General features: G+C 41.1%; 1 protein-coding gene across 4 annotated transcripts in view; it reads right to left on the bottom strand.

The window, feature by feature from the left end:
- Utrn (utrophin) overlaps nt 1–12,392 on the bottom strand; it is a 495,948-nt gene that overhangs the window by 294,299 nt on the left and 189,257 nt on the right. For all 4 annotated transcript variants that reach the window (XM_036169031.1, XM_036169034.1, XM_036169032.1 and 1 more), the window contains 5 exons: nt 11,341–11,502; nt 10,372–10,500; nt 9,441–9,614; nt 7,804–7,959; nt 4,214–4,384 (listed from right to left, as the gene is read on the bottom strand). In XM_036169031.1, coding sequence (XP_036024924.1) covers nt 4,214–4,384; nt 7,804–7,959; nt 9,441–9,614; nt 10,372–10,500; nt 11,341–11,502 — 792 coding nt within the window. The remainder of the gene's footprint in view (nt 1–4,213; nt 4,385–7,803; nt 7,960–9,440; nt 9,615–10,371; nt 10,501–11,340; nt 11,503–12,392) is intronic.

The following is a 12,392-nucleotide window of genomic DNA, read 5'->3' as shown; positions in this document are numbered from 1 at the left end:
GAAGGATAATCAAATATCAATACAGACAACTCAACATCACCCATACATTTATATATATATATATATATATATATATATATATATATATATATATATACACACACACACATAGGCAATTAGTTTAAAAAAAAGTGCACATTCACATGATAATAAAACAAAATAATATATAATAAGCATACAAGTATATGTGTAAAATGTTTATAAAGGAAAAAAATCAAACATTATATGGCAAAGAAAGAATTTAAGGGGTGGAGAAAAATGAGACATAACATGCTAATGAGGATTTAAGCCTTCCGTGGTGGTACATGCTGGTAGGATATGCTGCAGGGGAAGAGGCAGGAAGATCTCCAAAGTGAGGCCAGCCTGGCCTACACCTGGGGCTCAGCAGGGAAAGGCACTTGCTGTGCAAGTCTAGAAACCCAAGTTCAATCCCTGGAAACCTCGTGAAGGTAGAAAGAGAAACCAAATTCTGGAAGTTACTTTCTGACCTCTACATCTATCCCATGACACAAGTGAGCCTTCACTTACACATTCAATTCATGGACACATGTGTATGCACACAGACACACACAGTAATATTAATAATAACAACAACAAATGTTTAATTTTGAAAAGATTTAACAAGGCTGGCAGAGCACTTGTATGGCATCTCCAGCTGCATGCACACCTGCATACACATACACACACACACACACACACACACAAAGCCAAAACATAAATTCTCATCGAACAAAACTACACAAAATTTCTTCTACCAATTTGGGGACCATTGCTATAAAAGTACACCAACCACAGAGTCATAAAGACAAGGACTCTTTCATGAGACAAAATAGACACCGAAATGAGAGTGTTCAACAGCTTTGGAACCAGAGGAGGGGAGCGGGTCAGAACTGTACAAAAGAACACAGCAAGAGTCTGTCGATTGCCATGTTATATGGGAGGAAACGAACTCATAGCTCGATAACGATGCCGGCACCATCAGTCAGTTATCTGAGAAGACGTTCGGAGCCTTTCTCCTGATACACAGCAACCTAAACTCTAGGAGGACTGAAACATTAAGGGTTGAAAGGATGAGTCTACAAAGGATCATCAAGTAACTACAGAACCTCAGAGTAGAGCCAGCCCTTGTAAAACTGAAGACAACAGCAAGGAGAATCCGATTATTCCTTCCTTTAAAAAAAGATATATACTCAAAAAGCCGGGTGGTGGTGGTGCACGCCTGTAATCCCAGCACTCGGGAAGCAGAGGCAGGCGGATCTCTGTGAGTTCGAGGCCAGCCTGGTCTACAAAGCGAGTTCCAGGAAAGGCGCAAAGCTACACAGAGAAACCCTGTCTCGAAAAAGCAAAATATATATATATATATTTATTCAAAAAGCCGGGCAGTGGTGGTACATGCCTGTAATCCCAGCACTCAGGAGGCAGAGGCAGGTGGATCTCTGTGAGTTCGAGGCCTGCCTGGGCTACAGAGCTAGTGCAGGGCAGGCTCCAAAGCTACACAGAGAAACCCTGTCTTGAAAAACCAAAAAAAAAAAAAAAAAAGTGTTTATTTAAGAAAATTAATTAAAGGGCAGAAAGTCAACTCTAATGGCAAAGAAAGGGATTTTTTTTTTAAAATACTACACAGCACACTAAGCATTACTAAGCCTAACAAAGAAATCTAAATTAATAGACTCAACTGGGAATTTTAAAAAATGGTCAAAACTAGAGGAAAATTATTCTTCAAAAAGGGCTGCAGGTGGCCTATAAGCTTTGGAAAAGTTCTAATTAAAATAAATCAGAGAAGGGGCTTTCGCACCACTGTAAATGTGTTCTCAAAGAACAAAAACAAACAACAAAAACCGGTGGGAACTGACGCACAAGTGGTTCTTCATGTGTCCCTAGAGGACAGACTCACAGCACCCAAGAGACTTTAAAACGGGTATCTTCTTTAGCCTGAGAATTTTCAGGCTGCTAAAACACACTCGGGAAACAACAGCAGAATGCTGAGATTCCGCTACGGGTCTATTCTTCATAGAGCTGTACATAATAGTGAAAATAGGAGGTAAATTAAACAGCCACGAGTGGAGAAACAAGGCAATAAAAATAAAACTGAAACACTGTACTCGTCTCTAATATACTTGTCTAACAGAAAACAAAGGTTAAAAAGAGAGAAACTTGTCAAGATCACAACAGCTTTTGTTTGACTTTAGTTTGGGTCCAAAGCACAAATTGTGTGTGACTCCAGCAATCCCAAAGCCAAGGAAAGTATGTGATTTCTGGGAAATGGTGAACACCATAGATTTAGTACAGAAAGAAAAAATAATGGGCCCAGGCCTATTTGCCTATAATCCTCACATTCGGGAGACTGAGGCATCAAGAGTTCAAGGCCACTCTGAGCTACATATTGACACCCAGTCTCAAAAGAAACGACGGCAGGGGAGGGACTGAGGGAGGAGGGCGAATACAATGGTGGAAGAGAGGGAGAATTATTTTCCAAGAGTACTGAGCAAAGAAGATCATATTTTCTTGGATTTAACCAAATCACGTTTGGCCTTTTCTTTCTCAGTCATCCAGAAGGCACTGATGACCATCAGTGTTCTTCATTTTTCTTACATACCTCTCCACTCCTCACCCCAACACAACCCAATCCCACCCTCCCTCCACTCCTCACCCCAACACAACCCAATCCCACCCTCTCTCCATTCCTCATCCTCACACAACCCAATCCCACCCCCTCTCCACTCCCCATCCTCACACAACCCAATCCCACCCCCTCTCCACTCCCCATCCTCACACAACCCAATCCCACCCTCTCTCCACTCACCATCCCTCACAGAACCCACAACACAGTTACCCTTTCCAGGAGCTATTTTCTGAACTGGAGAATTCTTTCCAGTGTGACAGCCTGACTTTCTCCCGAGTGTCCCCTCCACAGAGTGTTCAAGCAAGTGAGAGCTGTGTTACTCAGCTACATCAGAGTCCCTTTCTCATGGAGGTCACAGGAAACACATACAGAGAACTCTCAGAGAGACTTTGTGAAACACACGTTTCTATAGCCATTGTTTACCCTCTGCATGCTGTCAAGCACACCTGCCTCTTTCATATGAAGCAAACTGAGGAAAACAGAAGCCCTCCCCCCATTCAATCCTGTGTCCATCCTCAGAAGCAAGAAGGTGCAAGTTAACCCTTTATTCCAAATAGCTAGAGGGCTAAAGGAAACTGTCATGTGGATTTTTCTTTAAATTTTGTGATTATGATGATCCCTACATTAGTTATTTTGCATTATATAGTTAATTAGTATAAAAATTATTATATATAATGCAAAGATTGAATAGTGGGAGAAAAATGTCATGGATTTTTGAGGTGTTTAACTTTTTTTTGGACACAGGGTCTATCTTCATAGGCCTGGCTGTCCTGGAACTCACCATCTATACCAGCCTAGCCTTGAACTCACAGAGCTCTTCCTGCCTCTGCTTCCCGAGTGCTGGAATTAAAGGTGTGTGCCACCATGATCACCTAAGGTGGTTAACTTCTACTAAAACATTTTCAAATATCACCTAAGCACAATGTGTAAAAGGCCTCAATGATCCATTTGAGTTTAATGCTTGTGGAAGAAAGGTGAAGTCTTTGTTGGGGATGCAGGGGTAGCTAAGTTGATAAAGTGCTTGCTGAACAATAATGAGGACCTCAGTTCAGATCCTGAGCACACATGTAAAAAGCCAGGAACACGAGCACATGACTGTAATTTCAACACCAGGAAAGTAGTCAGTCTAGCCAAATCAGCAAACTTCATGTTAAAAAATGAGCTTGTCCCAAATAAAGCAAATGAGAAGGATATCTGATGTCAACTTCAGGCCTGCACACACACACACACACACACACACACACACACACACACACACACACACACCATACTGTTAAAATGGTTGGTTTTACTGAGCATAGTTGCACATGACTATAATCCCATCGCTGAGAAAGACAGACTGCTACAGATTTAGAGCCATCCTGTGACACATAGTGAGCACAGGGCCAGCCCAGGCTACAGAGAGAAACCCTCTCTGAAAACAAACAAATTGTATTTAAAATATTCTTCCCAGAACAGAACAATAGGAGAGAAAGTAATGGAGAACAGCAGAGACTACAGTTAATGTGAAATGGAGACAGCGTTCACCCAGACTGTCCCAAACCAATGCCATAGATGTGACACCAGCAGTCCATCCCAAGTAAAACTCACTTTAGCCCAGGAGATTTCTGTGTCCAGGTCACCAATGACACCTTCTGATGTGGACTTCTGCACCAGTTCCGCCTCTGTGGCAGAAAGCCATTCAGAGAGGACGGTGGCCTCCTTCTTCATCTTCCGGGAGAGCTGAGAGGCTCTTTCCAGGTCCTGCTTCCCTTCGGTCACCTGAACAAGGGGAGAGGGAGAGATGGACATGGTGAGTAAGCCAAGGATGAACAAGGGGACCAAGGATGAACAAAGGGGTCAAAGAATGAACAGGGGACCAAGGACAAATTGAGTAAGTCAAGGATGGACAAGGGGGCCACGGACATGATAAGACAAGGATGAACAAGGGGGCAATGACACAGTAAGAGGAGTATGACCATGAATGAGGACAAATCCAGAAAGGATGCAAACTGACCCATAGTCAACCCCAAGACATCTGTGACTTCCATCTCCATCATCTCAGCATCATCCAGGTCTTCCATTTGCATATGCTGTAGTGAGCAAGTGGTGGGAAATCCTGGGCTGTGCACACCAGGCTCTACCACTGACTTCTATGCTGGAGGAGGCAGAACCTGGCCCCAAGACTGTTCTAAGAACTATGTAAGGGAAATGCTTACACCAGGGACTTGGCCCAGGCCTTGGAGCAAAGTTAAGAAACCAATAATCAGTGCATATTACAATTTCAATGAGAAGATGGCTTAGTATCCTCTCCATTTAATAATATAAAAAATATATATAGTGGGAGGCAGTCATGTGAGGGAGAAAAAGCACACTATTTTCCCAATTACATGTTTTATTGCTAACCATGTGACTTTTAAAAAAGCAGTAAATGACTATACACCATGAATCTTATTGTTTTGTTCTTCTAAAGCAAAATAAATCAATTAACATTCATCAGCCTCTTTTTTTTAAATGGGGAATCAGTACCCTAGGTTGACCTACAACTCATTATGTAGCTGAGGATGATCTTGAACTTCTGATCTTTCTGCCTCCATCTCCTGAGTGCTGGGATCATAAACATAGTCACCATGCCCCATTTATATAGTTTTGGAGATTGAGGCCAGGCCTTTGAGCCTGTTAGGCAAGCAGTCTACACCCTGGCCCCTCATCAGCCTCTTCATGCAGATTCCAGGTTGTGCTAATGAATCTTACATGTGTCATGCAATAAAATACCACAACAGCTTCTGAGATAAGCAATACTCTTCCCACTTTCCACATAAAGGCAGGTGGAATTTAAGCCATGGCCAAATAAAGAGACTTTCATTTAACAGATCTATCCCCTTAAATGACATGATGGTATTAAAACAGAGCCATGGCTCAAATTAGAAAGCAGAGAGAATTCAACTCCCTTAGGGGGCATGGCTATCTAACACATAAATCAACTGACATCTGACTTTGATAAGCACAAGTACACAGATAATAAGAGGTGGGGGACAGCATGTCACATTTGAGATGAACTTTTCTTACATGATATACAATGACAGAGAGAACTTTAGTGCAGAGGTAACATGGGATCACACTTCATTTCTCTCACTCCTTTGGTACAGTTTCACTTTTTATGCTCAACGGTTATTACTAATTTTTGTAACTGAAATATTTTCCCATGCAATTCAATTAAAACATGTAACACTAAATTAATAGCACCTAAACGTAGATATAAATGATAAACACTTGAATTACATGATGATTCTCTGACTTTGACATGCCCAAACAGCTCTACAATCATCATCAAACTTAATGCTAACAAAGATCTGTATATCAGGAAGAAAACAATTCATAGGTCAACTTATAAGGACACACACAGACAAATTCTCTACTTTTATCATATGACCAAAGCTATTCTCCTACAGTGTGGTACTATTTCCTGACTTCTCACACATCCTTTGCTAAATTCAGTAACAACCCCATCTGGCAGCAGATGGATCCAATGGACATATTTTAATGTGATCACAATCATCACAAAAACAATGACTGAACTCACTGTTGAAATACTACCTCCCCTGGCCTCCCAGATTTCATCCCTATGGTATGCCTATCACATCTTGTTATCTTGTTACTTATTTTAAAGTTCCTTTTGTTAATTCCTAATACTTAGTCAATGACCTCATTTTTCCCCTCACACCTAAATAATCTCCTTAGTCCTGAAAACTTTACCACCTATATGGGAATGACTCTGAAAATCTACCTGTTCAGCTCAGATGTCCTCTCCAGATCTTAATACAGCAGTCCTCAACTTTCATAATGCTATGACCCTTTAATACAGTTCCTCATGTTGTGGTGACCCCAAACCATAAAATTATTCCATTGCTACTTCATAACTTCAATTTTGCTACTGTTATGAATAATAATTTAAACATCTGTGTTTTCAAAAGGTCTTAGGTGACCCCGTGAGAGGGACATTTGACCCTCCCAAAGGGGTCACAACCCACAGGTTGAGAACCACTGCCTTGGTGCCTGCATAAGTACTTGACATCTTTCTCAAAAGGAGTTAGAATAGCTAGGCAGTGGTGGTGCACATCTTTAAACCCAGCAGAGCCAGATGGATCTCTATGAGTTTGAGGCCAGCCTAGTCTACAGAGTGAGATCCAGAACAGGCACCAAAACTACACAGAGAAACCCTGTCTTGAGAAACCAAAACCAAAACCAAAAAAAAAAAAAAGGAGCTAGAATGTCAAAATATCAAACATAAGCATATGATTTGTCAAAATATCAAGCATAAGCATATGGTTTCTGCACACCTCTCAACCTTTCTTTCTATCACCGCAATGCCGCATGATGGCACCACAGTCATCCATTGATGTCACATCCTACAGGGGTCTGAAGTCAACCCATTCTAATCTCCAACCCCCAACCCACTCTAGCCACCATCACTTCTCACTAAGAGCACAGGAAGGTCCCAGCTGGTCTCCTCACAGTCGTTCTCATTTCTCTCAGTGCAGCTTCCCAACTGAGCCAGAGACTGGAGAGATGACCCAGCGACTAAAAGAACTTGCTATGCATTCATGAAAACCCAAAATCCATCCCAACACCATGCAAAACACCTGACATAGTTGCACATTCCTATAACCCAGCAGTGCAAGAGATGAAGTTGGGATAGTATCTGGGGACTACTGGCTGCCAGCCGAACTATATCTGTAGACTAGTAGGGACTATCTACCACCTAACATTTGCTAGACAGTAGACTAGTAAGGACTATCTACCACTCAACATTTACTAGATCAGTAGACTAGTAGGGACTATCTACCACCTGACATCTAACATTTACTAAATCAGTAGACTAGTAAGGACTATCTATCACCCAACATTTACTAGATACTGACATTAACACACCTCAGTAAATATTCATTTTAGAAATCCAAAGCAAGTAAGATTTTTGCAATAACTATTACTTTGTTGAGTTTCCTTAGAATAACTTTTAAAATGTCATCAACCATGGAAAATATAAATATTGTTCTGTATTAAATATTAAAAATAAATGTCTACATAACTACTAACAGTTATACTATTGATATGCACGTAAAGAATGAAAATATGATAGATATCGAGAGAGGGAGAGAGGGAGAAATAGAGAGGAAGGAGGAAAGAGAGAAATGTCCCACCTGTGCACCCAGGTCATTGTAGAGAACTTTCAGGAAAGTCAGCTGCTCGTCCATGCCTTTCGGGTTGTCCGTCTGCTGCTTCTGGACAATGTGCCTCCCTGTTTTGATGACAGTCTCAACTTCAAGTTTGACTTCACTCAATGTTTTATATAGTTTCTTCAAAACAGAGGAAAAATTTACATTGTTAACAGAAAATTCCCCAACTGGCATCATTTCAGAGCACAGCGTCTACAGCTGGGTAGCTAATCCCTCTGCCCGGACATCAAAGGGCATTGTCCTTCTCAAATATGGTTTGAAGGTTGAGCCAAGGGAAGTCAAGACTGTAACACCTTTTCAAATCAGATAAGACAACAAATTAATAGCGTTTGGTTTTGTTTAAATGTAAAACAAGATGTGTGTATTAAATGTCAGTAGAAATCCTGGCATTCATCATAACCATGTTTCCTTCAAAAACTATGGGAAACAGCAGGAGGTGAATTGGAATGTCTCTGTATAGAACGACACTGTAGGGCTGGTAGACTTCTCAATAGGAACACACAGGCTTACTAAGCACAAGGTCCTTGGTTCAATTTCCTGCACCCAAAGAATACTTTTATAATTTTAACACCATGACTAGAAGACAGCTATCCCTAGTGATCTGTGCCTGAAGGAATGTGGAATCCCTAACACTTCCTTGTCTATTTCTCTGAGAAAGCAAACCTACCATGAGTGTAATTTACATCCTGCTAATATACATAAAACTTTAAAGTGCTAGGGTGGGCATGATTCTATGAAATAGGAGTTCAACAACATGGCAATTCCAAACTGCCTTCATCCCTGTCACCTTGACACGCCCCACCACCCCCCCCACCAAAACTCTGTCTAGGCAGCTGATCCAGTTATCAGCATCCAACCCAAAACACCTCAAGGACACAAAGCCAATATCTGTGATGTCAACGGCAGTGATGTCTGCCACTCTATTCCAAAAAGCAAAGAGATGCTTCCAACCTTTGCATGTAATTCAAACGTGTCCTATCCATGTACTTTTCTACCCATGTAAGAAAACAAAAAATGAAAATGGCGGCCTCAACAAGCACCAATATCTCCTCCTGACCTCTTCTCAGCAGACTGCCAGGCATACAATAAGGCTAAGTTCAGAGCCTCTCCCCACCATCATTTAAAAGTTTCTGTTCAACTAACTACAAAGAATGAAAGAGTAAAGTCTCATTTATCATTCCTTTCTTCCCATCTTACGTTTACACTTTGACTTAAATGTCATTTTCCCAGAAGAGCATTTTTTTTTACTCTATAATATTCCTGATACCTATATTAGATATGGTATGTCTAGTGACTTCAAACTTATTATGGAATGTTTAGCTTATCAGTGCATCCTACAGAAGTTCTGCCCACTTCATGTTGTGATTTACATGTTTGTTTTTTAATACATGTTATTTATGTGCTTAATCTACTGCCTTTATCTGCACAGACCATAACCTTTGTTTTCACCACCTACTCTTTCTCTTATATCTTATAATTTTCCTGGGACAGCTATTTTTCTTATTTTTTAACATGTTCTCCATCTTTCACAAGGACAGAACAGATGCTCTGGGCTAAACCGTAAGAGCAATTCTGGCCATGTGAGCTGCCCTCAGGCTCACCATGCACTTGTCCAGGTGGGTCTGGATGACATCAGGGTCCACATCCTTCACATCCAGGACGTGAAGCTCAGCTTTCACTCCATCCAGCACACGCTTGCAATCAAGCATTCGCTGCTCGAAATTCGCAGGCTTCTGGAAAAGCTGGAACTTTGTGGAAACCTCTCGAAGTTTCCTCTGTTTGTGGAAATGAGAGTAAGCCATTCACGATCTCTCTCACTCAGTATTAGTATAATACAGAATGCTGGAAGGCTTTTCAAAATATAGCCAACCCGGGAAATCCCAAAGGAACTAGCGAAGTTCTGACCATGTAAAGGAACCGTTCAATGCCATGGATGATCAACGTCCAATATCTCAATCTCAAATTAATAAACCTGGATAGAAATGGTATCTCTGGAATGAAAAGTCCATTAATTCTCTCACTTGTTCAAGAAACTCTAGTTCATGAACATAGACCTCAAATGCCTTTGGCCACAAGTTAGGAGTGAAATTCCATCTTGTACCACGCACTAAGCACCTGAGTAGTACTGCACTCTACCCAGTACAGCAACCTCTGTGGTCAGAGAATGGTCTACACAAAGCTAACTGCTAGGCCAAACTCACTCTCTTCTCAACCTATTAAAACTTGGTATTTTGTTACCCAGTTTGCTTCTTCTGCCATGGGATGCAATGAACCCTTAATACTCTACTCACACTCCATATTTGCATCACAGTACAGAGCAAAGGTCCCAATAAGCCCTTAAAACTCTACTCATACCCCATTGCTTGCGTCATAGAACAGAGCAAAGGTACCAAGTGAGCCCTTAATACTCCACTCACACCCCCCATTGTTTCCATCATGGTCAGAGCAAGAGTACCCAAGGAATCAAGCCTTTCTGTTTTGCTTTTCTATACCCACCATATATAAAAAGCAAAGGGAAAGCCTGGTCATTACCTGCAGCACATCCATCTGACTTCCTCCTTTCGTGGTCCTGCCCTCAGGGGAGGTTGGTGGCTGGGAGCGGAGATTCCGCCTCAGCTCCTCCAGCGTGAGCTCATGGGCTGAGATCTCTGCTTGGATCTTCTACCAGGAGGATAGAAAAAGAAAAAGGGGGTGGTGTTTTTAAAGTACACACAGAAGCCTGGGATAGTGGTTCATCCTCGCAATCCTAGCACTCTGGAGGCTGAAGCAGGGGGATTGCTGTGAGTTTAAAGTTGGTCTCGGCTACATATTAAGTTCCAGGCAAGCATGAGCTACAGAATGATATCCTGTCTTTATACAACAACAAAGCACATAAAGAAAAAATAACACAGAAGTTTTATTGAGTCATAAGATACATAATCCTGTATTTGATACACTGTAATAAGCTTGTGGGATATATGACAATAACATAGACTTTGGTGCGATAAACTATTGTGTGTCTTTGCATGTCATTTTGGATGTTCACATCTGATTTATAGAGAATATACTGTCTAAACTCTATAGCTAAATAATAATAATAATAATAGGCCATTTGTAATGTAGAAAAAGGGGGAGAGGAGCTGGAGAGACGGCTCAGCTGTTAAGGGCACCAGCTGTTCTTCCAAAGGATTCATTCAATAGGTTCATTTCCCTGCACCTACACAGTGGTTTACAACAGTCTAACTCCAGTGCCAGGGCATTCAATGCCCTCCTCTAGAATCCACAGGCACTAGGCATGAACACAGTGCACATATGCACACATAGGCAAAACACCCATCCACATACAACAACAAAACGTTAAAGAAAAGATGTGTGAAATTCCCACACAGAGAATGAGAACAGTCCAAACCCAGAGGTTGTCCCATCAAAAATGTTCATCATTCTCCTGGCTCTGGTAGCTGAGGAGCTGGCTAACATGGGCTCTTTCTCAGAACACAGAGGCTCTGGACTTCGAGGCAATACCTGAGCTTCTTGCGGCAGTTGGAAGGCATCAATCCTGTCCGTCAGGTACGTGGTGAGCTGTTTGTCCAGCTCCCCCAGGCTCTCCTTCAGCACCTGAAGCATGTGGTCAGTTTCACGGAGGACCTGGAGTTGCTTCTCCAGAGAAATCTGTTTGCTCTCCGCCTGCAGAGAAAAGACATTTCCTTTGTAACTGCTCAGCACAAATATAAATAGCTGAATGTGCTTTCTGGCCATGAAGATTATAATAAAGTACTGGTTCAAGACTGGAGCTTTCCTTATAAATAAATAATAGTTATCAATAATAAGAGTATGAAAGTTCTTCCAGGGCCTCATGGACACAGCAGCTTAATCTCTCATTTTTTCTTCTTTCTGTTAATATATATGACAAAACACAAATATGGAAAGATCTCCCGTGGGACATATAAAACAGAGAATAAAAATGTCCTTTTAGGAGATCAGCTCAATGGTTAAGAGTTCTTGTTGCCCTTGTAGAGAACCAGGGTTTTGGTCCCCCCTCGGACTTGGTGGCTCACATCTATCTGTAACTCCAACTGTAGTAGATCTGACACCCTCTTCTGGACTCCATGAACACCAGACACACATACAGTGCACATATGTATATGCAGACATTCACATACATAAAATGTTTGAAATTAAGTAAGATTTATAATTTACTTTAAAATCTTTTATTTATTAGAGATATAAGACAATTTAAAGACTAATGCCTAGCCAAAAAATAACAATAATAATAAGATGTAGTAAGGATGTCTATCAAGAGAATAATACCTATTTTTTTTCTAAAATTGAGAACAAATTCTAATTGCCTCACATCTTTGGATTAAGCTCAGTGCTATCTATAGTATAAATCTTAACAGTTGTTATTTAGTAATCTATTAGAGCTATCTAATTATCTACTCAGCTTTCTTACAAAAGAACAATGCCACTTCTCTTATCACTGATATGAGCATGCATGTTGAGATACAACCTGGATATGAGTCAAGTGATGTTACTTTCATAATAGTTAATAAATTCTGGTGGTCCTAGTAGTTCCT

This window comes from Onychomys torridus, chromosome 19, assembly GCF_903995425.1.
Source record: "Onychomys torridus chromosome 19, mOncTor1.1, whole genome shotgun sequence".
NCBI classification, from domain to species: Eukaryota; Metazoa; Chordata; class Mammalia; order Rodentia; family Cricetidae; genus Onychomys; species Onychomys torridus.
This window is presented reverse-complemented; position numbering and strand designations above follow the sequence as displayed.